Genomic DNA, 25,872 nt, shown 5'->3' with positions numbered 1-25,872 from the left:
GCGTGTGTGTCTGTGTGTGTGTGTGTGCATGCACATGCAGGTCACGGCAGGGTGGGTCGCCAGGTGCCTACGATCGCAGCTTCAGGTGGAAATACCACCAGTTCCGTTTCCTGTGCCACGTAAGTGTCCTCCCCTGCACCCACGGGGAAGAAAATCCTTTTTTAAGACAATCATCCGAAATCTCTACGGATTTCTTCTTAAAAATCAGCATTTGGAAAAACATTACTGACACCTACTTGTGTCCTTTATGATCCATTGTGGAGGATTGTGTATTTTCAGGGGGGGATTCCACATAATATTTTATTTCATTTTTACTATTCATTCAAGTCAAGAGATAACATTCTGATATTTAATATGATTATGATTGTTCTTGTTTGTTTCCATGGTTTCCTGGCGGGACGTCGCCCTCTCCCTTGCCCCATGTAGTCGAACGCCCTGCCGAGCCACGTGAAGATCTCCGTCTCCAGGCAGACGCTTTTCGAAGACTCCTTCCAACAGGTTCCAACCTCCACCGCTCCGAATGATGCTGAAACCCGCCTGAGCTCCGAGCGCCGGCCGCACAAGCAGGTGGATTTACCATGGTTTCGTTCCGTTCTTTTTTCGCCGCCAGATCATGAACGTGAAGCCCTATGACCTTCGCCGGAGGCTCTACATCATCATGAGGGGAGAGGAGGGGCTGGACTATGGCGGCATCGCCAGGTGAGTGTAGGGGGCGGGCCGTGGCTGAATGTCAATCATCCAACGCTCAGACACAACGTATCGGTCAGATTTCAAACACCCATTTTTACACGGGCGCATTCTTTTCCTGCTAATTATTTAGTTTCTTGAATTCCCAAACCATGTTGCGTTTTCTTTGCTTTTCTTTTATTATTTGTGGTGTTTTGTTTTCCTAGCTGCGGGTGGATGACTGTACATAAACATACTCAGAATTAGAAACAAAATATATTTGCCATATACCTCTCTCTCTTTATGTATATATATATATTTATAAAAGTCAAAGCATACTGGACATTTCTGGGTATAGCTCCATGTCCTCACTAGTCTAGCAAAGGTTGACCTTAAATAACAAATGTGATTTTGTTTTCCTGTGTCTTAACCATAACCCTCTGTGCTACAGGACTATGTCCTAATGACGTAAAAAAAAAAAAAAAACACATCTATGTCCTCCATCCGTTCGTGCACGTCGTCGTCGTTGTTTTTCTGTTTGATTGACATTGTGTGTGTCTCCGGTGTCGCGTCAGTGGTTTTACCCTATGGTAGGTGACATCATGCTGTTCTACCACAGGGTAGAACCACGGACGGGATGTTGGGAGGTGTCTGCGTCCCCTACGTCCGTCCGTCCGTCCGTCCCTCCATCCACCCCAAACCCCAACCCCGACCCCCGGCCCTCCGCCGTAAAGCTTGGCCGGAGGGAAGGGGCCTCACAGGGGGGGGACGGCGGTGCTGCAGCTGGTGGCGGTGCTTCATCCTGTCCCACATGCTTCACTGTTTGTGCGTGTGTGTCCGTTTTGATTATTTTTTAATCCACCATTTTTTTATTTTTTTTTGTTTGTTTTGTTTTTTTTTTTTCCTCCCAATACCAAATGTATGTCTTCATGCAGTTTCGCACTTAATTCTGGACGGCTCAAGTAAACGTCAACATTTGTGACATCACAAAACGTTGCCTTGTTACCCGAGCCGTTGCCGCGGGGAAACGTCCGGCTGTGTCGGCCTCCGGCGACGGGAAGGCAACAGGTTTGGCACAAAACACGCCACTTTTCAAGACAAAACTTCTTGGCCCGATGCTGTGGAAACAACAAAGTTGCTTCCCGGCTTCAGACGTGGAGTTCCAAGTTATTTTCTCATCACAAGAAAGAAGCAAAACGATTGCACCTCCTTCGATTCCCTGTTGTTCCCGTCAGATTTTTCTTGTTTCCCTACCCTGTTTCCTCCATCTGTGCGAAAAAGGATCTTGCTACATGACGCGATCTGTACCGTGTTCTCAATGTTCTTGTTCCCTCTACCAGTGCAGCGTGACCTCTGGAGCCCACTTCACGGGAAAAATACATGGCAACGCATTTCCCTGCAACGTCCGCTATCGATTTTAATGGAGTTGATATTTTGTTTTTGAATGTTGTGAAAGCATTTCAAATCCAACCACATACAGATATCTACTGATTGAGGTCATTTATCATCACCATACGATTCAAAGGAATTGTCTTGCTCGGTCATTTAGCTACTAACCTAATCAGATTGTGTTCTTTTACAGTGGAATTTTGCATGGTATTTTATAAACAAACAAAAAAAATGAGTTTATACAGGGGGGTAGGGAGGTAATATTAGGATGTTGGTGTGACCATTTTATGTCCAGCTCTCCTCACCATGTTTGAGCCCAGCAAGATGAAACGCCCAGAACTAAACATCTGTTGTATTTCTATCCACTGGATGGTTTATCTCCCATGTTGTATAACAGGCTAATTTGTTAATGTGTGTGTGTGTGTGTGTGTGTGTGTGCATTGCCACCCTGCAGGGAATGGTTCTTCCTGTTGTCCCACGAGGTGCTGAACCCCATGTACTGTCTGTTTGAGTACGCCGGCAAGAACAACTACTGTCTGCAGATCAACCCCGCCTCGTCCATCAACCCCGACCACCTCACCTACTTCCGCTTCATTGGCCGCTTCATCGCCATGGTGAGTCAAGTGCGCCCCATGGAGGTCCCTACCCCTTGGGGGGGGGGGCAAGTGTGCCTTCAGTGTGTTGTGTAATCAAGTCAGTCAGTCAGATTTTACTCATACGGCGCCAAATCGTTAGAAGTTGAGGAAACACTACCTTTTTACCGGCACAGAAACCTCAGATGGATCCCAGCTTAATGTGGGTGGCCTTCTGCCTCGACCAGGACAGAGAGATAGAAAGCAATAGTGTCGCGCAAACAGCTACATGCTAATATTCAAAATGATACAGTGATAGCTTTAATATTCCAATGGTGGACGCCTGGTGAGAGGCTGCAGTAGATGAAGCCACGCAATCAGAGAGCCCTGGGACTCTGGAGGAGATAGAAGGTAACTATCATGCATTGATGAGTGCAGACAGGATAGGAACAGTTGGCATGATGAGAGAGGTGCATCATGGGACATCCCTCTGAAGAGTAAGTCTATAGCAGTATAACTAGGGCCTAGGCTAACAGAAGCTACAAGCCGTGTAGAAAGTGTATAAGATAAAATTCGCCAGTCGGGGACTAAACTCAAACAGTCCACATCCACATATTTGGCCCTAGGCTGATTGAAAGCGCTCTGTTTCCATGGTGACAGTGGACCCTCTTGACTGACCTGCAGCTGATTGTCTGTTACAGTCAGCGCAGAACTGTATGTCACAGCAGGGCCCAACTGAAAGGATGAAATTTTGCAGACGAGAAGATGGACGCGTGAAAGCATCGGATCGACAGCTTTTAAAAACAGAGCCCATTGTGTAAAGAGTTTTAAGTCAAAGGCCGCTGCAAATCCAAGTCAGATGTCGGTGCACTCAGCACCTGATCAGATTAACATTTGGATGCGCTGACAGTTGAGGTTTCCTTTCCGCCGCCGCACGTTGTACTGATACTTACAGGAAATCGTTTAACCGAACTGTCTGCTCAGTAAACACATGCAGGCTTTTTTTTTTTTCATGCGGCCGTCCGCTCCCATTTAGTCTCCAGGAATGTTATTGTTACGATTATCGTCCCTGTTTAGATGTTCGGGGGGGGATTCAAGGCATTGAGAACGCAAAAACACAGTTTAAGGATAAACACAACTCTCATATCTCAGTCATCTTTTTATATATACACACACACACACACACACACACACACTCACAGCATGACCAAGTAAGAGCATGTCCAAGCTCTGTGCCCACACTGGCCACTTTATTTCAAGGGTTTTCCAAGGCTCTGGCAGGCGAAATGGCCACTTTATAGGTTTCCCCAGCGTCCTACAGCAGCGGCTGCAGCAACCCAGATGTTAGATTATCGGTAATCTGTTGGCAACTTGGATTTTGAAAATCCCCCAGGTTAAATTGTCATAGCAGCCAGGTAGATAAAAAAACAAAGAAAGAAAAGTTTACATACAAAAATGCAATTAAAAATGTGAATGCAAAACTATAGAAAATTTGAATGCACAGTACAATAAGAAAATGCTCTATTTAAATAAATCCAGGAAGCAAAATATAGTAAGAAAACTTGTGAAAAATAAGTGAAAAACACAAGAGGAAACATCTGATATTAAAAAATACCACATGTTTTTTTTTTTTTATTTAAAAGCACAACAAGAATATTTTGAATACTAAATTACATCGAGAAAAATTGAAATCCAAAAAATTGTAAAATAATCAAATAATCTATCGGCCTCAGGTGATCCCTTGCTGTGCGTTTTTAAAGGAATCTTGGAGCCATTTCTCGCTCATGTAAAGGCTTCCGTGATTTCCAAATGGAGAAATGAATGCAAAGGGATAACGTTTACAGCTCAAATTACATATTTTATACATATTTATATATAGTAACTTTCTATGCTGAGTAAAACACTCTCAACCACAGTGAATCCTAAGGAAACGACAAGGAAACAGTTGCCAGCCCTCAGAATGTATACTTTATATAACGTGGGCTCCTTTCCAGACAACTTCGGCTCCTAAAAACTGAGCCCGCCTACCGCCTATCCACCCACGCCATGACCTCACCGCCCCGCCCTGCCCACACCCGCCAGCGGCAGCCACATTCAAGCCAATCCGTGCCTCCCCGACTCGCCCCCAGATCTCTCCCGACGGATGCGTCCGTCACTCGCCCTCTCTCATCCTCGCACATCTCACTTCCTGCGTCTGACACCTTCCCCCGCTGTCTCGCCGGCCGAGAGACACGGCCAGACACGACTGAGTCAGCGGGGCGTCGGCGTTGCTTCTTGGCTCATCGCGTCTCTTTTGACACTTTAGCGCTCCATCTAGCACAACACGCGCGCACACACACACACACACACGTGATTTGGTCGGGGAGAGTTTGTTGAGAAGATCTCAATAAAAATAAAATTATAAATCGATTAGAGCAATGTCACTTCCTATGAGGCTCGTCGGTTGAGACGGTGATGGATTCCGCGGTGAAAAAGCACCGCAGCGAAAACCCGCGGAGCGGCCTGGGCGTTATTTATGAAGGACAGGCCTGAGCCAGATGAGACGGAAATGACAAACACGCCTTCAGACGGTCGGGGAGCCGTTTCAAGAAACGAAAGCAGGATCTGAAAAATCCGTGGAAAAAGAACTCTCAAAAAAATCAGCAGGAAATAACCTCAGAGTTACACAAACAACCTCAGGCTTATTTTAGTAATGACATGCAAATGACCAGGAATGTTTTTTCAATATTTTGATTTAACTTTATTTGCGGGATGTGTTTGCAAATGTGCGTCCGCCGAACGCCCTTTGACCCCCTCCCCTCGCACCTGCAGGCTCTGTATCACGGGAAGTTCATCGACACTGGCTTCACGCTGCCCTTCTACAAGCGCATGCTGGACAAGAAGCCCACCCTGAAGGACCTGGAGTCCATCGACCCCGAGTTCTATAACTCCATCATGTGGGTGAAGTAAGTGCTGCCCACCTTTTTACTGACACTCACACACACATCATGTCAACGCCATCCAAATTCAAATCAAATCAATCACCTTAAAAGGGCATGAGAACCCCGGAGGAGGGAAGGTCCGGAGAAGAGCCAGTTTCATAACATTATGTCACACATGAACCCGAATCACCACAGGAATGAAAGCTGATAACATTTAACGGGGAAAGTGTCGTTTTTTTTTTTTTTATTTGTGAATTGTGTGTTTGTGTGTGCGTACACGTGCACGCACAGAGAAAACAGCCTGGAGGAGTGCGGCGTGGAACTCTACTTTGCTCAGGACATGGAGATCTTGGGGAAAGTCTCCACCCACCAGCTTAAGGACGACGGGGAGAACGAGCTGGTGACGGAGGACAACAAGGACGAGTACATCAGGTGAGGAAGTGTGACCTAGGTGGCGGTGGCATGCCATCCACGCTGTCCCATGTTCTCATAACCAACGCGACATCTCCGCCTGCAGCCTGCTGACAGATTGGAGGTTCACCCGCGGCGTAGAGGAGCAAACCAAAGCCTTTCTGGATGGATTCAATGAGGTGGTTCCTCTGGAGTGGCTGCGATACTTTGACGAGAAGGAGCTGGAGGTGAGGAGGAGGGCGGTGTATTGCAACACCCTCCAAGCTTGCCAATATTTGGGGGGAGGAAACTTGTCATGACCTGGAATGTCCGCCCTGCAGTTAGCTTTGCACAATGAATGGTTGTCAACGGAAGTGTTAGCCTGCCTTGATCCATAGTCACCCTATACTCGCGTTTTTTATTGTCCTTTGAATTTTCGTAAAAGTTCAAGCTAGTTCAGGCGAGCGTGTGATTGGGTGCGTGAGACTCTCTGCTTCTCGTGTTCCAGCTGATGCTGTGCGGCATGCAGGAGATAGACCTGGCTGACTGGCAGAAGAACACCATCTACAGACATTACACTAAGAACACAAAGCAGATTCACTGGTTCTGGCAGGTAAGAGGAAAACCGGAGGGTCCATTACTCTTGAATATATCACCTCTTTCCTGCAGTACTCATTTAAACTAAATAATAAAAATGGGCGCTGAAGGTACCACGTATACACACACACACACACACACACATGATGGGGAAGTGTGTGTCCTGTGTGTGCTGAGAGGCTGTTTGTCCTCCACAGGTGGTAAAGGAGATGGACAACGAGAAGAGAATCCGCCTCCTTCAGTTTGTCACAGGGACATGTCGGCTGCCGGTCGGAGGCTTCGCCGAGCTCATCGGTACCAAATATCCACTTCCTGCACCTATCTCTATAAATGTCCTCACACAGACAAAACACACCCTGACCTATTGACTTTTTTTTTTTTTTTTTTAATCAGTGCTTCATCATTTCTTACAAGTTCATGTTTTTTTCTTTATCAATCAATATAGTGCTTATTTGTAGGTGATTTTTACGTCATTGTGTCCATTTAGGCTTTGCGTTGATTTGAAACAGACCACCGGGCTGGTTTTAAGTAAATTATGGTCTGTATGTATATGTGTGTGTCTGTGTGTGTTTGTGTGTGTGTGTGTGTGTGTCTCGCTCTCTCTCTCAGGAAGTAATGGTCCCCAGAAGTTCTGCATAGACAAGGTGGGGAAGGAGACTTGGCTTCCAAGAAGCCACACATGGTGGGTCACGTCATTCCATCTATCGCCGTAGTAACCACGCGTATCAAGTTTCGCGTGCAGATGTTGAGTTTGAGCGTGCGGAATCAAACATCAACTTACCTGCAACGTTCTCTTCCCCCGGCAGCTTCAACCGTCTGGACCTGCCGCCCTACAGGAGCCTGGAGCAGCTGCGAGAGAAGCTGCTGTTCGCCATAGAGGAGACGGAGGGCTTCGGCCAGGAGTGACGGCCCCGGCACGTCGTCACGACAACCCCCTCATTTCCTCTTCTTCCTCCTTCTCCTCCTCCTCGATTTTGCATTTTCATTAATCACAAAGCTAAGAAATCACCTGGCACACAGCAAAATGCTTAGAGACAGTGTGTCTGCGGGTGTTTCACCCTGAGGCACATAAAGACCCCCTTCTCTTCCCCCCGAACCCACACACACACACTAACACACACATACACACACACGCACACACAGGGTTTCGAGAAGCACCAAACCCAGACGCCAGGATACTTTCTGTAGCGGGGGAGGACCACGGCAATTAGCAAACACAAATTAACTTTATCAGCCGAAGAGAGAGAGAGAGAAAGATTGTCATATTTTAAAGTGGCGGCAGGAAGACAGTCGTGAACGAGGATGTGTGTTTGTGCGTGTGTGTAGGTTTGTGTGCGCGCGTGCGAGTGCTTATGAGAGACGAGCGAATCCCGAACTAGTAGAGACAAGTCGTGGTTTTAATTATATATATATATATATTTTCCCTGTTAACTGTGGAATCAGGCATTTTTCCTCCTGTACATACGTAAAATAAAATGAAATTTCAGTCTTGGGCTGCTGTGGGTGTCTTCCTCTTTTCTTGGACTATTATTATGGATTTTTAAATGCTTGTCAAAATGTTTTGCATCTGCCGACCTGACCTTTCAGAGATTGTGGAAGAAAACTGTTTTAATTCTTGTCAAGATCTTCTTTCACCGTGGCAACTGGACTTGATTATTCTTCAGTTGAAGACATTTCACCCCTCGTCCAAGAGGCTCCTGATCCAGTTCTCATCCGAGCGGCGTGAAAGTGAAGAAAAATCAAATCCAGTTGTTATGACAAGAAGATTTTGACAAGAATTCATCATGACCTGGATGACTGAGAACCTCCACAGACAAAACGAATTTAATATTTTCCCCAACGTGATACATGTCCATGTCCACGACTGCAGCTCAGTCTGGAGGTGTAATAATAATTTTCACATGTTAAGTTCAATGTAGTTTTCTACAACCATTTCAAACAACAATGTTTATATCTTATTTTTCTTTTTGGTATTAAAAGTACATTTTGTTCCACAGGGTATGACTGGCTTAGGCCAGTTGGGATCTCAAGTATAGAAACCTACAAGAAATTGTTTTTAAAGTGAACAGGAAAGTGGGGATAGCTATCATTTTTCATTTTAGCCTTAAATGTGTCCGAGCAGCGGGTAGAGCGTCACGTGACCCCTACATATGGCAGCTGTGTTGGCATCCGACTTGGAAGAAGTAGAAGTCACAGCAGTCTGGAACTCAAATCATTTTCCACTTTGACGTGAGACACACAAAGAGCCTCAGTGTTTGAACGGCGACAAGCAGTTCAGTGTTTACGGAGTCAGCCGAGTTGCATGCCCGACGTCGCTTTGGACTGAGGTGGACGCCCAAGGAGTGAACTTCCATTCAAATTGTATAATGAATCTTCATTACATACAGTTGTGTTTTGTAGTTACACCTGGTAAAATTATTTAAATAGCCAAAAACTTACTAACCCTTTGGATTTTCCCTTCAGTTGAAATATGTGTGGAGGGCCAACGCAGCCCGTAAACCACCAGCTTTCAGGTGCCAACTGTTATTCAAGCTGTTACTTAAGCATTCCCACCTTCAGTCATGCCGCTGATGCCTGACACGTCCAAGTCCATACTATGATTTTAGCCACAAGTTCTTGCAGATGAGCCCTTCTCCACCTGCCAGCAGCTGATTGCGGATGGATGGTTGTGTCTCCCTTACCCCAGTCCCTCCCTGCACCGATTTCACCTCGCCCTGCTCGTATTTGACAGATTTAAGACCACCCACTCTTCTTTTCCCATTAAAAAAACTTGCAGGCCTGCACCTGCCAAAAACTGATTGCAGCTACCACCTCGCAATTAGAGGTTATTTTATTCTTGAGACAATATTTGGATCACTTTCACCAATTAAACATTGGTTAAAACACATGCAAAGAGTAAAAACAACCTATAAAATATAATTTCCTACCTGCCAACGACAGTACCAGGATCGTGTGTCTCCTCCTTTAACCCTCATATTATGTTATGGGTCAATTTGACCCATTGGGTCAATGGGTGAAATGGGTCAAATTGACCCTCAACATAATATGAGGGTTAAGAAGTTTCATAAACAAAAGACATTTCAAAAACGACGTAATTTTATTTATCAGGACTAAGTATCAGAATGGAAGAAGGTATTTCACCCAATGTCATTTGGAATTACCAGAATTGTAATATGGATTATCAGGGCAATGATATTTGAATGAATTTTAGAGCAAACATAGAAGTTCATAACATTGAAAATGAAAAATGAAAAATGAATAAATGAACTGATGACAAAAAAGTTGAGAATAAATACTAGATTAAAGTCCCGATAATAAAAAAAAAATGATGATGTTTTAAGTGAAAAGTCTAAATATCATATGACTATGACTATAACAGAATTGCAATATATCAATAAAGTCACCATACCCAAAATTTTAATGTAAAATCTCCAAACCTGTCGAATTCAACTTCATATTTGAAATTTTTGGCACTTATATGCTCAAAATACATTAGCACTAATATGAAAATATTTTTTTTTTGGTTTTGTTTTGCACAAACTCATTTTTATTGTGAAAGCGCCAACTTCCGGCTCGGGCCGGAAGTAGCAATGTTGTCGTTCCTCGAGACGCTTCCAAGGCGGACCGAACTCCAACGCTGTCTGTCCGAGTCACACAATGGCGCTAGGAGACAAACGACTTCATTAAATATCTTTATTTTCTGTATTTTACTACATTTAACCCCCCGGCGTCCCGCTGCCCGGCCTCCCGCGCACACCCCCGTCCCGCACGGCATGGTGGACGCGGATGAAATCGCCAAGTTGTGCTACGGGCGCTTCCAGCAGCTGCCTCGGAGAGGGAAGCCGGAGCCGGGCAGAGAGTGGACCCTGCTGGCCGCGGTGGTCAAAATCACCCGCGGGGGAAACTCCGACTCAGGTTGGACACAAAATACTCCCAGTATTAATGACAATACCACTTAATGTACAATTCATTCAGTGATTAACCCCCGCTGTTAAAAGTTACCGGTGAAATTAGCATGAATTTTCGTCACATTAGCCGGTTCTTCTAACGTGTTTGCGAACAATCTGAGTAACACGACGCTACGCTTTTACAGATATAAAGGCTCTGTAAAAGGGGTTAAACTGTGACATATTAAATAAACAGAATACATGAATACTCTGAACTGCATATACACCTGCTAATTGACGTCCTAATTGTATTCTTTCTCGCAGTTGAGAAGGAAGTCGTTTCCATGGGAACCGGGACCAAATGCATTGGACAGGCGAATATGAGCCCCAACGGTTTGTGGTGTTTTTTATGCTTAAAAGCTTTGTTTTGTAGCTTTTAGTCAATGTAAAGTGCATCTTTGTAGCCTTTTAATGCTGTGTTATGGCTGTCCAGTGCATCTTCCCTCTTTTCCTTTGGGCTGTTCCCCTCAGGGGCCACAGAGAATCACCTGCCTCCATCTAACCTCCTCTCTGGTCTGCCTCCAGACCTCCTGCTTGGAAGCTTCAATTTCAGCATCTTTTCCAAACCCAAACCCTCTTTGACATCTAACATGCACCGTCCCTCTGATGGACTCATTCCTGATCATCTCCACCCCCCCTCACTCCCAGGGAGAGCCTTAGCATCTTCATCTCTACTGCCTCCAGCTATGCTTTCCGTCTCCAAATCAGGACAAAACATGGCTGCACTCGCCTCTGTCTTCACGGCTTTCTTTTCACACCCTTTCCTCCAAACTTATTGCACTTGTTTCTTCAGTTCTTCTCCACACTCTCCATTCCTCTTGACTGTTGATCCTTGGTACTTAAAATCATCTCCCCTATTATTGTAACCACTGCATACTAACCTTAAAGAGAACCTACAACATCCTTCACCTTAAAATGTGAAGAAATATTTAATGTTGTCAACCAGGCCACTGCCCCCATTAATTGCATCCACTCCCTCATTTTAAAATCATGTAACAATCCCATTAAAATACATTAGTTTAAAAAGCAGTTAAACTAATGACAGTCGAGAAGATATCATCAGTCGTGAAACTGAAATCTTTAAAGGTCTGATTGTTTGATTGGTGAGAAGCTTCTTAAAGCCCTCTGTTTTTCTGTGTTGTGTCAGGTGACGTGCTGAACGACAGCCATGCAGAGGTGATCGCCAGGAGAGGTTGTGTCAGGTGTGTGTTTACCGAGTATATGGTAGCTCTTCTTCCTCCACAGCTTGGTCGGCATGAATACACAACTTTCCTGCACATCTACATTTTCTTGGAATTGTCCCCACTTTCTTACGATAATTTATATTTGAAACCGAATTGTGTGTCATTTTGTAACAATCCTGAAATGAAAGGTAATGGATTTCCTGTGTGTATGTGCAGGTATCTGATCCAGGAGCTGCAGGTGGCAGTGAGCGGCGGGGTCAGCTCAGTGTTCTGTCAGACACCTCTGGAGGGGAAGTGGGCTCTTCGGCCTGGAGTTTCATTCGTCTTCTTCACCAGCCACACACCCTGTGAGCTCCTGTTCCTCCTTCCGTGCAGTTATCTTGCTCGTGGGCTTATCCTCCTCGGCAGACCTTTTTGAAACCCCTCGGCCTTTTCCTGGTGGTTTGCGTTCAAGGTGGAGCTCAAATCATGTGTCCGTTTCTTTTCAAGGTGGTGACGCCTCCATTATCCCGATGAGCGACCACCAGGCTCAGCCTTGTTCCTCTGTCACATCTGTGAAGCGTCACCCTGGGCCTGATCAGGGTGGAGAAGGAGGAGGCCTGAAGAGAAGAGCTGAGGACCAGGGCGGAGAGGAGAACGCCAAGCGCCTCCGCCCGGAAGAGCAGGCAAATGAGAAGGCCAAACTAGACAATGGGGAAAACTCGGATGATGTGGTGGATGTATCAGAAACAACCCCACCAACCTCAGATGTTCACAGGACAGGAGCCAAGTGTGTCCCGGGAGGCCCGGCAGACCCCCTCCGTCCAGGGCTCGGGTATCACACCACCGGGTCGCTGCGGGTGAAGCCCGGCCGAGGGGAACCCACGCTGTCCCTGTCCTGCAGCGACAAGCTGGCCCGCTGGACCGTGCTCGGCTTCCAGGGCGCACTGCTGTCCCATTTCTTGCAGGGGGCGCTCTACTTCAGAGCAGTGGTGGTGGGGAAGTGTCCTTACAGCCAGGAGGCCATGCACAGAGCTCTGATCACAAGGTCAGCAAAGGTCCGTGAGAACGCACGGCTTGGACTTCCAAGTCCTTTGACCTGCCGTCATCGGCGTTAGGCGTTAGCTGCTTCCTGTTGAACAGTTTCTTACTCGATCTGATCTCACTATTTTGGATTTTATATAAATAGTTTACGTTTTTTTTTTTTATTTCTAGGAAAGGCTTCTGAGAGCAGTGTGTCATTCACTCTATTAATAGAAAGTTTCACTAGGAAAGATTTAAGAACTATTCTCTTAATGCGATGACACATTTTCTCGCAGATTTAATTTTTTTCTTCAAATTTTTGAATTATTCTTCGCTGAGTCAATTTTTCGCTGAGGCAAATTTCCCCAAAGTTATTTGTTTTTGTTTTTTTTCAGTAATTCGTCAGGCTTCATCTCTTGCTTATTGTCTGGAAAAGTTTGTGCCAACCTAAAGGAGTTTTTAGTTGACCTCATTCTGTATTTTAGTGACTGATGTGTATGAAATTGAAGGTGTAAATCCAGTCATTGACTTGACAGTTGACAGGAAGTGCATGCGTCACCATTACTGTTGTTTGACTCCGGACCTCCTCCCTGCTTCCCACAGGGTCTCCCAGGTGTCTGACCTCCCTCCAGGCTTCTCCATGTCATCCCCGGTCCTCCTCCAGTCCAGTCTGGAGTTCCCCTGCAGCCTGGCCCAGACGGAGTTGCAACACAAGACAGGCCAGGGCCGCATCTCCCCCTGCGGGGCCGCCATCAGCTGGTGTGATGTGAGGGAGCGGCCACTGGATGTCACTGCTAACGGCTACAAGCAGGGAGTCACCAAGAAGGCCCTGGGCAGTGCTGAGGCCAGGTAGACCCGCAGTACCAGTGGATTTATTCATCACTGAGCACCCCCTATATCCAGATTGAACATCACACCACAACTTTTATTTAAAAGTTTATTGAAGGGTTCTGCATTCTGACAGCCCTGCTAGCATTTCCGTCAAAGCAGCTTGCAGCATCGGTTATCTGAGTTCCACTTTCAAATGTAATTTTGGGCACTTCTACCTATTTCTGGATGTTAACTTCTCTTATGAGTGGAACTCATCCATACTGTGTTTGCTGATGTCAACACATGTGTTTTACAGATCAGAGCAGTGATGTTTGTGTTCCATTCTTGCACCCGTAATGAATTAAGGGCTTCTGATTGTAATTACAGTATATTAATGACTTTCTTCCTGCTTGTTTGCTCAGTGGGATTTTATTTTACGGTTGTGTCTGTGTGTGTTTTGTTTTTTGCAGGTCCCTCGTGTGCAAATTGGAGCTCTTCCATTCCTTCCTGTCTCTGGTAGCAGCCACGGACCCTTCAGCCCTCCCTGACTCCCTCCGGTAACACAACGCTTTTAACCCTTCACCGTCCGACTCACAGCACAGCCTCCCGTGCAACAATCTGCAACAAACAACTATTGACAGTTTGTTTCGTTTTGTTTTACTACATGAGAAAATGCTACTTATAAAAAAAATAACGGGGGGAAAAGATCATCTTAAAAACATTTCGAGCTTCAATCTTAGTCAGTCAGATCAGGCTCGAGTCTCAGTGGGCCCTTTATTTTGGGGTACAAGACACGACCCTGGCTGAAATCACTTCCTGTCGCAGGTTCAAGCAACAGGATGCAGGATTGAAAATCAGATGCAGGAATATCATGGAAGTGTTCCCTCCTGGTGACGCCGCAGGGCTACGGATAAAGCCAAGGAATCGCAGGCGTGTGAAATAACTACTGGATTCCACCAGGATACAAGGCACAGTCAAACAAAGGCTGCTTTCTTAGCCTACACCGCAACCGGAGCCTGGCTGCGTTCGAGGGTCACCTGACTGGCTTAGTGTGCAGGTGTAGCCTCGCTGCACAAAATCCACCTCTCACGCTTTCACCTGTTCTTCTCCATGTGTATCAGCGGGCAACAGTCGCACCCCAAAGAGAGAACAACGGCCCTCTTGTTTAACCGGAAGTGCTGCATCACACATGCTGCAGCACAATAGTGTCTACAGGGAGGAATTTATATTGAGCCGGATAAACAAAAATGGCATCTCAAGTTAATGTTATAACCGCAAGAATGGCCTCGAATCTGCAAGAGATTACCTGAAAATCTGCAAGTGATTCATGACCTTTCTGCAGCAATTTGCCGAAGCATCTGCAAGATATTACCTGAAGACCTGCGAGAATTCACAGATTCACCTGAGAGGCAGCGATTTCCAATGAAACATCAGAGATTGGAAGAATAAGAAAGACTTGATGAGTTTGTTGTCAGTTGATATGATCATACTGTAAGTTAAATTAGGCCGACATGACATCTAACATCAGTTGGGCTGGAGGCCTGAGATAAAGGAGCGTTCTGCAGGAAGGCGCGCAGAGCGAGTCTCCTGCTTAAGCTGGATCAGATGATAAAAAGAGGTCACTCAAGAAAGCATTTGAGACATTTCAAGCATCAGGATCAGTTAAGAGTCCTGATCCCTTCGTCCGTTTCCTTCATCTGGTCGCCATCAGCTCTGGCCGCTCACTACTCTGACGTGGCGCTCGATACGCCAACAGGTGAGGAAGAGGCTCGCTCATCTTTTCGTCGCTCCCTCTCATGGTGGACTAACAGAGCCGGGATTTTTAAATGTGCCCTGAGCTCCTCAGTAGGCGGCTGTAAACTCGAATAACCCCGGCCTGGCTGCTCCGCCTAAGGGAATCTGTGTAACACTACAGCTCCGAGGCAGGGACACAGAATTCTTTGTATGTTTTTTGTTTTTTTTTTCCCAGACTTTTTAGTTATTTATTGCTGACTTCCAGCAAATTTCTCTCACAGATTCAAATCAACAATGCAAAGGTAAAATCTCCACCGTCATCATCGGCCAATCGAACTTCTCTATTTGACTGTCTGACGGACGAGTCTGGGTTTGATCCCAGTAGAATTTCACCAGTCCGACAGCAGCTTGGGGTGGGAATGTCAACGTTCCTGCAGCGGCGCAAAGTAACGTCCATGAAATGGTGGCACGTCCGAGAACCTGACTGGGCCGAGAACTCAAAGAGATATTCCCACAAACGCGCTCCCAACATGTTTGCGGACAGTCTCTGAGAGGGGAGTCTTTGTAGTGTAGCTGCAAAATAGGAAACGTCTCCACGGTAACATTCCCAGCCAGACGTTTGTAGAGCTGCTGTAGCATCGGGCAGCTGACAAAGCACTCGAGGCTGAGAAGTTTCACTTTTTGTGAAGAGTGAGGAGGATCAAACGCTGATTCATCAGTTGCACACGCAAGGATCATCCGCCAACCGTCCGGTCGCCGCTGCCGCCGCCCCGGACTTGAAACCATTAACTCCATCTCATTATTGAACCATTGATGATAGGCCTGTGGAATCCCCTCCGCCCCACCCGCACACACACACACACACATTCAAAGTTTAAAATGTTTGCCGGAGCAGTGCGGTCATGAAACCCGTGAGTCATGGGTTTGCTCAGGCTGATTCACCCCCTCATGAAGTCATTGCTTGTGAGCTTGTGGGTTGTGTTACTATTTGCGCGTTGTTGTAATGGATTACGGCTGCTCTTGTTTATCCATTCGGAATAACGTCCGTCACATTGTTTTTCCTCAAATCTGAAGATTTTGTTGGGAGATCAGATACGCAGCAGTTGGTACAGCGATGATCTTGATCCGTATGTGTGTGTGTGTGTTGCGTCTGCAGGGAACGGACTCTGCACACCTACTTGGACTACAAGCGGGCCTCCGCCGGCTACCAGCAGGCTTGGGATCAGCTGAGGGCCCGCTGCTTCCCGCTTTGGCCCAAAGCCGACCCACAGCTGCTGCTCTTCCACTGATGACCTCCAGGCAATTATTCATTTCCTGGTATTAGATGTCTACCTGTGCATTTTGCATCAGGTGAAAAAACGTGTCACTCGCAAACAACTTGGACAGTACCACTTTAATAGAAGGCTCAACCCCCCCAGTGTCCAGTGTATTAGGTCAGCTGCTCCACAGAGCCCCGCCTCCACAGGCAGGAGGCCTCCGGGGACCTTGCTGTTTGCAGGAGTCAGTGACCTCCTCCAGTGTCCTCGCAGGACATCATGTCTGCAGCTGGAGCGCACAGCGGGTACCGTGCCAGCTCATCCTCGGCGTTCAAACGCGGAGCGAAGATCTGGTCTGGCCCCGCTGGCCCCTGAAGCATGTTCACGGTTCCCATGGTAACTTAAAACCCACTGTTCCATGTTAGAAGTACTTTTCACTTGTTTTTTTTTATTTGTTTTTTTAATCTTTGAAATTCTTGTTAGATGTAGAGGGAAGTGTTTAAATGCCTGCCATTGGTTATCCGAATATTATCAATTACTGGGAGAAACCAGACAAAAATAAGGATTTACTCTTCTAGCGCATAAGAAGCCATATAATGTATTTATGTGAGGAAGAGTAAAGAGTAAAGTACTGTAAGAGAAATCCAGGCCAACTGAATAAACTACGGTCACTGAGACCCAGTTGAAGAATATTACATTTGTTTTTCTTCTTACAATTTTTGTTTGACTTGTGGTTTAAAAAAATTTTTTTTTTTTTTTTGACAATGTTGTTAAAAATCAGGTACCATTCATTCATTCTCTGTACCGCTTATTCTGCGTTCAGGGTTGCAGTGGGAGCCTGTCTCAGCTGTCATTGCCAGAGAGGCAGGGTTCACCCTGGACCGATCACAGGGCCACATATAGGCATGCAAACATTCACCCTCATTCATACATCATATAATGAAACCATTCACTCTCATTGACATGTCATATAGAGGAATAAGCATTCACCCTCTCATTAACATGCCATATAGATAATCAACCGCTCACCTTCTTATCCACACATCTTGACAGTTTAGAGTCTCCAATGAACCTTCATGTTTTTGGATCATTGGAGGAACCTATGCAGACTTGGGGAAAACACGGAGACTCCACACCCCGGTCGGAATCTAACCAGGGACCTTCTCGCTGTGAGGCAGCAGCGCTAACCGGCAAGCCGCCAGGTAGCAGCATTTTTTTAACTGATTTACTGAAAATCTTTATATATTTTACTTTTTTTTTTTTTTTTTATAACTATGACATCAAAATTAACCAAATCAATGATCAGGAACTTTGTGCTAGAGTTCCTGTGAATGATGGTTGAGAAGCAGCATAAAGAGAAATAATCATAATAATCATAAACAATGAATACGATTAAACTGGAGAAAAAATAAAAATATATGGCAAACACATGATGGGTTGTCGGGGAGGAAAATCAATTACTGATTATCTTTTAACATAATTCACACCTGATTATGAGAAGCTTAATAATCCTCGGTTAAGTTTCACACAAAGGGGTCAGAGTAGAGATCGTCTCACAGTGAAAGACAGAGAACAAGTGCGATCATACGTTCATCTTTAATGGTCATGTTTTCCTCCCTCCCTCCCCGGAGAAAGCAGCGTCCTGCCGCCTGACGCTGAGAAAACCTTTCCGCTGCGGGAGGCTCTTTACCAACAACCAGTTAAATTATAAACAAACTGAAATGACCGCCAGAAACTCATCCATTTATTTGTCATCGGTCAGGAATTTTATAGAATTATAAATAAAAAAGAAAACATTCATATTTCTGTTGTCAACCACAGATTTATCCCTTTAATATAGATATTTGATTCATATAATGGATATATATATTTCATGTAGTTTCTTATATTAGTATCTAGGTAACCTCTTGAATTATATGCTGATAATTTCTTGGTCATGTTTCACAACACTCCTGTAGTTTGAGGCCATTTCTTGGTAATTTCCAAAAATCACTCATTCATATATATATATATAGGGTAATATTTGGGCAGCATTCTATTATTTCTGATCTGAATCGAAACGCAAACCTGTGAGAAGACTTGAGAGAAGTTTGATGGGTCAGGGCGTCTGTTGTTTGGATGCTGTTGAAGGGGGATTATGAGAAATGTAAGAAAGAGCCAGAACACAGAACCCACGGTTTGAGGTGGCGTGCTACGGGAAGTTGATTCAGCCAATAGAACGATCCGATAGAAGAGCCGGTGTTGAATGCCGGCCTATTAAAACTGATACATGTCTGATGAGCCAGAAGAGTCATGAGTCACGTGACCCAAACCAGGAAGCACATGGCTTTCTGATGACTTTTTGGTCATTTTCTGGTCCTATCATGCCAATTTTTACTTTTTGTACATTATCAAGTCATTACTTGCTCACTTGTGTCCATTTTGTACCAATTCAAGGTTTTTTTGTAGCAATTTCATGCCTTTTGTTAATTTCTTGCAAGTGCTTGGCGAAGAGTGACGTGCGAGTCGTGAGCGAATCGTTCAAAACTGAAGTCCTTTTACTGACTCGTGAGTCATGATTCCTCCTCTCTATTAGCTCGTCTCTGTTACTGCTAGCTAGCTAAATGCAAATAGGAGACTAGACAACATGTCATGATTGTATCCCTACTATTCTAACTGTACTGGTATAAATATACCAAGTGAATCGCCATATTAGCTCTGCGGGAGCAGCAACACTTCTGGTTTCTTGTGTTAGCTCATTTCTTCCTTTCCCTCCTTACGATGAGCCGTCAACAAAGAATGGATGGACTCACAGTAGCCCTCCCTGCCTGTGAAACAAACAACTCACCCAGTGACTCGACAAGCCCAGTAGCTAAGAGTAGCATCCCCATCTGCAAAACAAATGATTCCCTCACTAAGTCAAAGAATGAATCACTTGGTAACTCATTGAACAAATCGCTTAGTTGCCAAGAGTAGCACTCTGCACTCGCAAAACGAACGACTCCCTCAGTAATTCAATTAACAAATCACCCAGTAGCTTGGAGGAGCTACTCTACTAATCAAACAGGTAACTGACTCATTGACTCAAATGACTTAAAAACATGATTTACTTTGGCGAGTGACTCATAAAAACTCGAATCAGTACGAAGAATTGAGTTTCCGGTCACAATCTGCTAAATTTTCTTGCACAGATTTGGGTCAATTCATCTTTTACATAAAGTCTTGCAGAGTTTTCAGGGTTAGTATTTTCAAACTTAATTTAAGCTACTTTTTGTATCGATACGCAATGATGACATGCAGCTTTTAAAGTGAATTTGTGCAAAATTATGAGTTGTTTCTTGCAGCTACGCAAATGTGTGATCACAGCTGAGTCACTTCAAACGCACATTCTGACATTGCATTATTCCCCGGGGTTATGACTTCTTCCTCTTTGGATATAAAGCGATTTGTAGATGAGCCTAACCGCCGTGATAGCACAGGCTAAAGATAATGATTCCAGGCTGCGTGTGTGTGCTGAACAGATAGAAATAAAAACGTTGGCTAAAATGCTTTCACTTGAACCAAACTAATCTATCGAAGCAGCTTGACTGTTTTTTCTCGTATCAAAAGCTAGCTTGAAACCGCTGAGCAGAGTGTGTGTCAGTGCCGGAGGATAATAAGTTAGTTGTGCAAAAGCCTGAGCCCCTGTGTGTGTGTGTGTGTGTGTGTGTGTGTATATGTGCGTGAGAGGAGTTAACCCTGCATGGTATAAAAGGTGTGGAGGCCGAAGGTGTTCTCTCCGCTGTAGGCCACGTAAAGGAACCCGTCTTCGTCCTTTTCCTTGTCGTACAGCTGGCCCATTGTCAGACTGCAACACACACACACACACACACACACATGTAAACAATCCCAGCTCGGACCCCCAGGACCCCACACTGACTACTTAACATACCTCTGAAAGCAGGTCAGATGGTTCAGATAAAACATGAGGGTACATCAACTTGACACTGATGTTGACTGATGGTGTAAAGGGTGTGTGTTTTTGTTTATGTTACATCTCACTGCAGGTCAGATTGTGGAGATAAAACACACAACTGCTCTTTGACTGCCGGAAAAATGATATGGGTGTGTGTCTGTGTGTGTGTTTGAGGACTTCCTCTTTCAATATTTGTGCTGCAAATGGAATATTAACACAGCCATAAATGGGACGCAATCCTCCCTTTCTGTTATTTTCAGGTTACACACACACACATGCACGGCACGATGTCCCTGTTTCCCACGACGCAGCTTCACCTGGACTGCGGGACGGTTTTGTCGATGAAGAGGAAGATGGCCTTCTCCGACGGCAGCTGGATGCGCTTCCTGATGATCCACATGAACTGGGCGGCGGTGATGTCAGCGGGCACCAGGTACTTCCTCTTGTCGATATCCACGATCTGGGAGCCCGACACCTTCTCCACGATGACCTGCCGCCCGAGCACAGCGCGTCGTCATCGCCGATACACACTCGCGCGCACACACACACACACACACACACACACACGCACATACAAAAACAGATGTGAAACCTAATTTAGATTTTTTTCCTGCCGCTGTACGGTCATCCCGTTAGCAGAGGGCGGAAGGATCGGGTTCCAGGGCCATTATCCTCCACACAAAGGGAGACAGCGGGGATTCAGAGGAGGTGTGAGTCCTCTAACACTCTTTGTCTCCCAGTGTGAGAAACACCTCACCCATTGAAGTCGCTACTACTTCTGTGATAGTCATCTCTTCCGCACTGATGCCTGGATCATTCTCACGACGACCAGCAATTGATACGACCCCATCTCCCGCATGTGAATTCAGCAGTTAAAACAACAGCAGGATTGATCTCATAATTACAGCCGTTTGTCCGGTGACAGTGACATTCACACGTAAGATATTTGTCTGGAGCGGTGTGTTGCGTTGGCGCCGCAGGTCGTCGCCGCGGTCGCAGAAGTAGATCCTCTTAAGTGTGTCACCTGGCCGGAGTCCCAGACACCACTTAGGGCTGCAGCGGGATCCTTCCACTCGCCCTCTTTGCGGTCTAGTCTCTCCGACGGCTTTCATTTCACACCGGTTACGTGACTTTCCTTTCTTTTGCCATTTCGACCTCCATGTTTAGTATTTCTGCCTCCCGCCCTTTGAAAATTCCACTGCTCTGAATTCACACAAAATATTTCATCCACCTTGAGAAAGAGACTGTGATTTCCTTGGGGGCGGCAGTTTGATTCCAAGGAGGGAATCTCCATGATCTCCCCGGGTCTGCGAAAGTTCCTCCCACAGTCCAAAAACATGCAGGGAGTTCATTTGAGACCCTCAGTTATGCATATGTATGTATGTGAGGATGATTTGTGTGAATGAGAGAGTGAGAATGGTTGTATGCCTCTATACGTGGCCCTGTGATCACCTGGCAACCTGGCCCAGTGACAGCCCCGCCTGCGCCCCTGAGTGCAGGATGAGCGATATAAAGTATGAATGGATATCATCGAGTCATGTGTTATTGCCTTTGTGTCCTCATTGCAAAAGGAAAAGGGTGCTTTCTTCTATATGTTCATTTCTAGCGATACGCGGCCAAACTTTAACACAAGATAAACTTCATTTGTTCGTTCATTCACGATCAATGTGGTGGCTGTGTGTGCATGTGTGCGTGTGTTTGTGTGTGTGTGTGTGTCTCAGTCCCTTAAAATCATCATGACTTTCCTTAAAAATCTCCACTTAAGAGATGCAATTTCATTGGGATAATGTTTTATCCTATGAAGAATTTTCTTTTAAGGCATAGAAAATGCAACATATATCATTAACAGCCTTGCCGAGTTGATTGATTATTAATTAGTATGTACCTTTGGCAGTGTGGGGGGGTTGGGCTTGAAGGAGACAGCGTACAAATAGGTTATCGCCAGACATCTGAGGGTCTGTGGATCGGGCGGTGGCGCGGCAATAGCTTTTGAACACATTATCTGCCATAGAAAATCCTGGTTGTCTGAAATCTTATCTGCATGCGCCAACCGTGGTGGCCTTTGACCCCCCCCCCCCCCCCCCTTAACTTTTCTCCATATCCCGCTACCCACAGCCCTCCTCCCAACCCCCGACACTCACTGGAACTCTGTCGGGATATTTGTTCCGTATCTTGACGGATTCCAAACATCGGTGCTCTGCAGAGGCAAAAAAAAAACAAAAAACAAAACAAGAAAAACAAGACATGAGCGAGGAGCATCATCTCACTTTGCCATGCAGCTGCCGGACTCCCCCTGAATGCACCGTGATGGGTCCTCAATGCAGCACACTCTCATGGATCGGGCCCTTTTGATTTGGTGAGCATCTAAAGTTGATGCTAATTCATAGGTCCAATGAATCGCTTTTATGGCGCCCTCCTTGAATCTTTATCAAATGATAAATGCCTATTCGACATGAAATTGTATTGTCGACATCCATCTGGATTACTTCCCTAATAAAATATGTTTATTTAATGGGCGATATGTCAGTATAAATTTGCTTGTTTTTTTATTTAGGTAATCCAGATATGACCCAAATAATCCACCAGAAATTAGCTTTCAGATTTACCCCAGAACGGGTTAACTTTGTTTTGAAAATCTCCACGGATGGATCAGAAAATTAGGAAAATCTCTTAGTCACGCAGCACTCCAACGCCTCTCCCGGCCAATGAGAGGTTGATTTTTGTGAGCGTGCTCAAATGTAGTGGATATGAAGGGCCGGGGTTAAAATTATCTTCTGCATGACGGCGGCTTCATTAGCCCAGATAAATGGGCCAGTTTAGGAGTCTCTGAGGAGGTGATGGGAGACAGAGACATGAAGCACGCAAACGTGGTTCAAACCTGAAACGTTTTGCAAATGACAAGCTGCACTTTAAGCCGCAATCTTCAAATCCACCCATACACCTGGGAATCTCTTGCCACTTTATCCCCATTTAAATGTGTTCTGTCCCCATCACTCATTTTCTGATGTTTTCATCACAAGCCACACTTCTTCTTTCGGCTTTTCCCTTCCAGGGTCGCCACAGCAAATCAAATTTCTCCATCTAACCCTATTCTCTGTATCCTTCTCTCTCACACAAACTACCTTCATATACTCTCTCACTACATCCACAAGATTCACTATGTGCAATAATTTGCTCAGTGCAATAACGAATATCCCTATCGAATAGTACAATAGCCCGTAACAAGAAATTCACTGTTATACATACTTTGTATTGATTTTGATGTATTTTTCATAATGATATTTTCTTCTGTAAAAAAAGCTATTTCTCCCTGGGGATCAACAGTAATTCTGATTCTGATTTCATTAGATAAATACAAATAGATATCTTAAATTTGTACCAAAATGAAGTTTCTTCTGTTTTATTTTAATCTTATTTATCTACTGAGCCTTTTAAAATCCTTTTGAATCATCTAAGCATCTTCCGGGTGGGGCAGCCGCTGCTCTCAATCTGATTGGTCAGCTAATCAAAGTGGGCGCGACCCATGTTCTGCTGGGATGTCATTGAGTTAGCAGTAGTTGCTTGCTAGCTTTAGCCGTTAGCTCCGAGGGCGGCAGCGCATGCAGACACATCAAAAAGAACAGAAGGTCACTTGTGAGATCGATTACCGAGCGAATGATCCTCCTTGAACATCCATTTCATGTTGGCGGGAGGGGGGGGGCGGGGAGGGCGTTTCCGGTTGCGCACGTCACGTCACGTCTCGCCTCGCCTCGTCCAGACACGCAGAACACGCAGGGAGCCGTACACGCACCGTGGAAGCGCGCCGGGAGGAGCGGGGGCGACGTCACACCCCGGCGGTGCTGATGCTGCTGCCTTCACGTACCCCTGGAAAAAACGGGATATAACGGAGACCTTGAACGCATCACGAATCCCATTTTTTTTTTTCCTTCGTCCTCAACATACTCTCTTTTCATCAATTCATCCTTTTTTGTAGCAATTACAATTAAACAATGGCATTGAATTACTTATTTTAATACTTTTTTTTAAATTGAACGTAAATAGTATAAACAGATACACTTATGAATAAATAAACATGGCAAGGTAGAATCGAAGCGGGGATGAGGAAGCAAAGGACATAAGGACATTCGTTCTGTATGTAATCACTTAACTGTACAGGTTAACAGTGTTAAAAGTTTGTGAGAATCCATTCATCCCGCTAGTTTTTTTTATAAAAAACGTGACGTCATGGCAACCAACCAGGTGAACCGGTCACGTGGGATGTCAAGAAGTCATGTGACCCGAGTCACCTGCCGCTTCAAAATTTAGCATGGTTATTGATGACATTATTGATCTGGGAGGAGCGACTGCAATTTCAAGACATCTCTGAGTCCTTTATTGATTATTCAAATCAATCTATATTCTATCTTATTTTATTTTATTTTGTATTGATGTAAATATTGTTGTGAGTCACGAATGTCGGGGTTCATGTTGATGCTTGTTTTCTGTGTGATTTTTGGGTTGCTTGGAATGGTGTGAGTGTGGTTTGGGCTGAAATGAGTTCTGTTTTTTGTTTTGTTTTTTACCCGCTTGTGAGCAGGAATAGTTAGTTGTATTGCAGGCTCATGTGGTGTGGCTGTGGCCAACAACAGCTATTGCTCATTAAACAGTCGTTTTAACGTCACCCAAGTGTTTCCCTGACTATAAGGGTTTATTTATGGCAAAAATACACAAAAATATTGTTCATCCAAGCTAACAATCACTTTTCTACTTCTTCTCAGACTTGAGACCTTTGCTTTGTCAAGGTAGTCGCCTCTTTAGCCATGACAACTGTCTTTAGTGCATCTTTGTTCTTCAGGATTGTCCAGATGGTTTGCTTAGCCGTGTCGTAGTGCTCAGCGAGATCCGTAGCAACAACGCCGCTCTCATATTTAGCTATTATTTCCCTCTTCAGACTGACTGGAAATTCTTAACTTCTCAACACCTCGAGCACAAGTAGTTTTAACCTTTTTGGGAGCCATATTGAGGCTGATTTACTGAAAAAAAAGGGCTTACAACAGGATAATGCAACGGTGAACGATATAAACAACGTGGAAAATTCTGTGAGTTTGTTTGCTTCGGTGTTTGTGCACTGATGGTTTGTTTGCGTCTCAATTTAAAATTTGATCGAAAACTATGTTTGAAGGCTGTCTCGTTCGGCAATCGGGGTGTTTTTACGCCAAGGTTCTGCTGTAATTTGAATTTGTTGTTCATATATCACAGCTACATTCAAATTTCTGATGGGATATCAGTCACACAGAAGACTGTTTCATTCAATTCTAACCAGCGTGTGCATCTTAAAATCCCTGGATGGATGACGGAAAGACTTCTTACATCAAGTCATTTACATTTTGCTTCTAACAGGAGACTTTAAAAAAAATGTAACTGGTAATCTCATGGAGATCAGTAGTGACGAAACCCATTAATCCAAACTAACACAATTAGGAAAAGATAT

General features: G+C 45.0%; 3 protein-coding genes across 5 annotated transcripts in view; 2 read left to right on the top strand and 1 right to left on the bottom strand.

Annotated features, from left to right (window-relative positions):
* Nucleotides 1–8,016, top strand: part of wwp2 (WW domain containing E3 ubiquitin protein ligase 2) — a 39,326-nt gene extending 31,310 nt beyond the window's left edge. For all 3 annotated transcript variants that reach the window (XM_086162933.1, XM_086162931.1, XM_086162932.1), the window contains 11 exons: nucleotides 41–119; nucleotides 427–498; nucleotides 611–699; nucleotides 2,510–2,669; nucleotides 5,439–5,572; nucleotides 5,840–5,980; nucleotides 6,066–6,186; nucleotides 6,447–6,551; nucleotides 6,733–6,829; nucleotides 7,145–7,217; nucleotides 7,342–8,016. In XM_086162933.1, the coding sequence (XP_086019059.1) occupies nucleotides 41–119; nucleotides 427–498; nucleotides 611–699; nucleotides 2,510–2,669; nucleotides 5,439–5,572; nucleotides 5,840–5,980; nucleotides 6,066–6,186; nucleotides 6,447–6,551; nucleotides 6,733–6,829; nucleotides 7,145–7,217; nucleotides 7,342–7,441 (1,171 nt within the window). In that variant the 3' untranslated portion in view covers nucleotides 7,442–8,016. The remainder of the gene's footprint in view (nucleotides 1–40; nucleotides 120–426; nucleotides 499–610; nucleotides 700–2,509; nucleotides 2,670–5,438; nucleotides 5,573–5,839; nucleotides 5,981–6,065; nucleotides 6,187–6,446; nucleotides 6,552–6,732; nucleotides 6,830–7,144; nucleotides 7,218–7,341) is intronic.
* A 2,103-nt stretch (nucleotides 8,017–10,119) lies between these two features.
* On the top strand, nucleotides 10,120–17,848 carry adat1 (adenosine deaminase tRNA specific 1). The gene is made up of 8 exons (XM_086163462.1): nucleotides 10,120–10,450; nucleotides 10,747–10,815; nucleotides 11,630–11,684; nucleotides 11,883–12,013; nucleotides 12,156–12,693; nucleotides 13,272–13,517; nucleotides 13,949–14,035; nucleotides 16,369–17,848. The coding sequence occupies exons 1-8, from the start codon at nucleotides 10,126–10,128 to the stop codon at nucleotides 16,499–16,501; spliced, it is 1,584 nt and encodes a 527-aa protein (XP_086019588.1). The 5' UTR covers nucleotides 10,120–10,125; the 3' UTR covers nucleotides 16,502–17,848.
* Nucleotides 17,849–18,045: 197 nt separating this feature from the next.
* Nucleotides 18,046–24,173, bottom strand: gabarapl2 (GABA(A) receptor-associated protein like 2). The gene is made up of 4 exons (XM_086163631.1): nucleotides 24,050–24,173; nucleotides 22,544–22,599; nucleotides 20,720–20,892; nucleotides 18,046–20,294 (listed from the first exon to the last, which is right to left on the bottom strand). The coding sequence occupies exons 1-4, from the start codon at nucleotides 24,081–24,083 to the stop codon at nucleotides 20,180–20,182; spliced, it is 378 nt and encodes a 125-aa protein (XP_086019757.1). The 5' UTR covers nucleotides 24,084–24,173; the 3' UTR covers nucleotides 18,046–20,179.
* Between the last annotated feature and the right edge of the window lie 1,699 nt (nucleotides 24,174–25,872).

The sequence above is a fragment of the Fistularia commersonii genome, chromosome 17, assembly GCF_037954325.1.
Source record: "Fistularia commersonii isolate RoL2024-O1a breed Wild chromosome 17, RoL_Fcom_v1.0, whole genome shotgun sequence".
Lineage (NCBI taxonomy): Eukaryota > Metazoa > Chordata > Actinopteri > Syngnathiformes > Fistulariidae > Fistularia > Fistularia commersonii.
This window is presented reverse-complemented; position numbering and strand designations above follow the sequence as displayed.

Bases quoted from the DNA above. Each gene is read 5' to 3' on its own strand.
- gabarapl2 (XM_086163631.1), bottom strand. From the start codon at position 24,083: ATGAAATGGATGTTCAAGGAGGATCATTCGCTCG. The intron at 22,600-24,049 runs GTAATCGATCTC...TTGCCTCTGCAG, and splicing joins CAAGGAGGATCATTCGCTCG to AGCACCGATGTTTGGAATCC. The intron at 20,295-20,719 runs GTGAAGCTGCGT...TGTGTGTTGCAG, and splicing joins AAAACCGTCCCGCAGTCCAG to TCTGACAATGGGCCAGCTGT.
- adat1 (XM_086163462.1), top strand. From the start codon at position 10,126: ATGTTGTCGTTCCTCGAGACGCTTCCAAGGCGGACCGAACTCCAACGC. The intron at 10,451-10,746 runs GTTGGACACAAA...TCTTTCTCGCAG, and splicing joins CGGGGGAAACTCCGACTCAG to TTGAGAAGGAAGTCGTTTCC. The intron at 12,014-12,155 runs GTGAGCTCCTGT...TTTCTTTTCAAG, and splicing joins CTTCACCAGCCACACACCCT to GTGGTGACGCCTCCATTATC.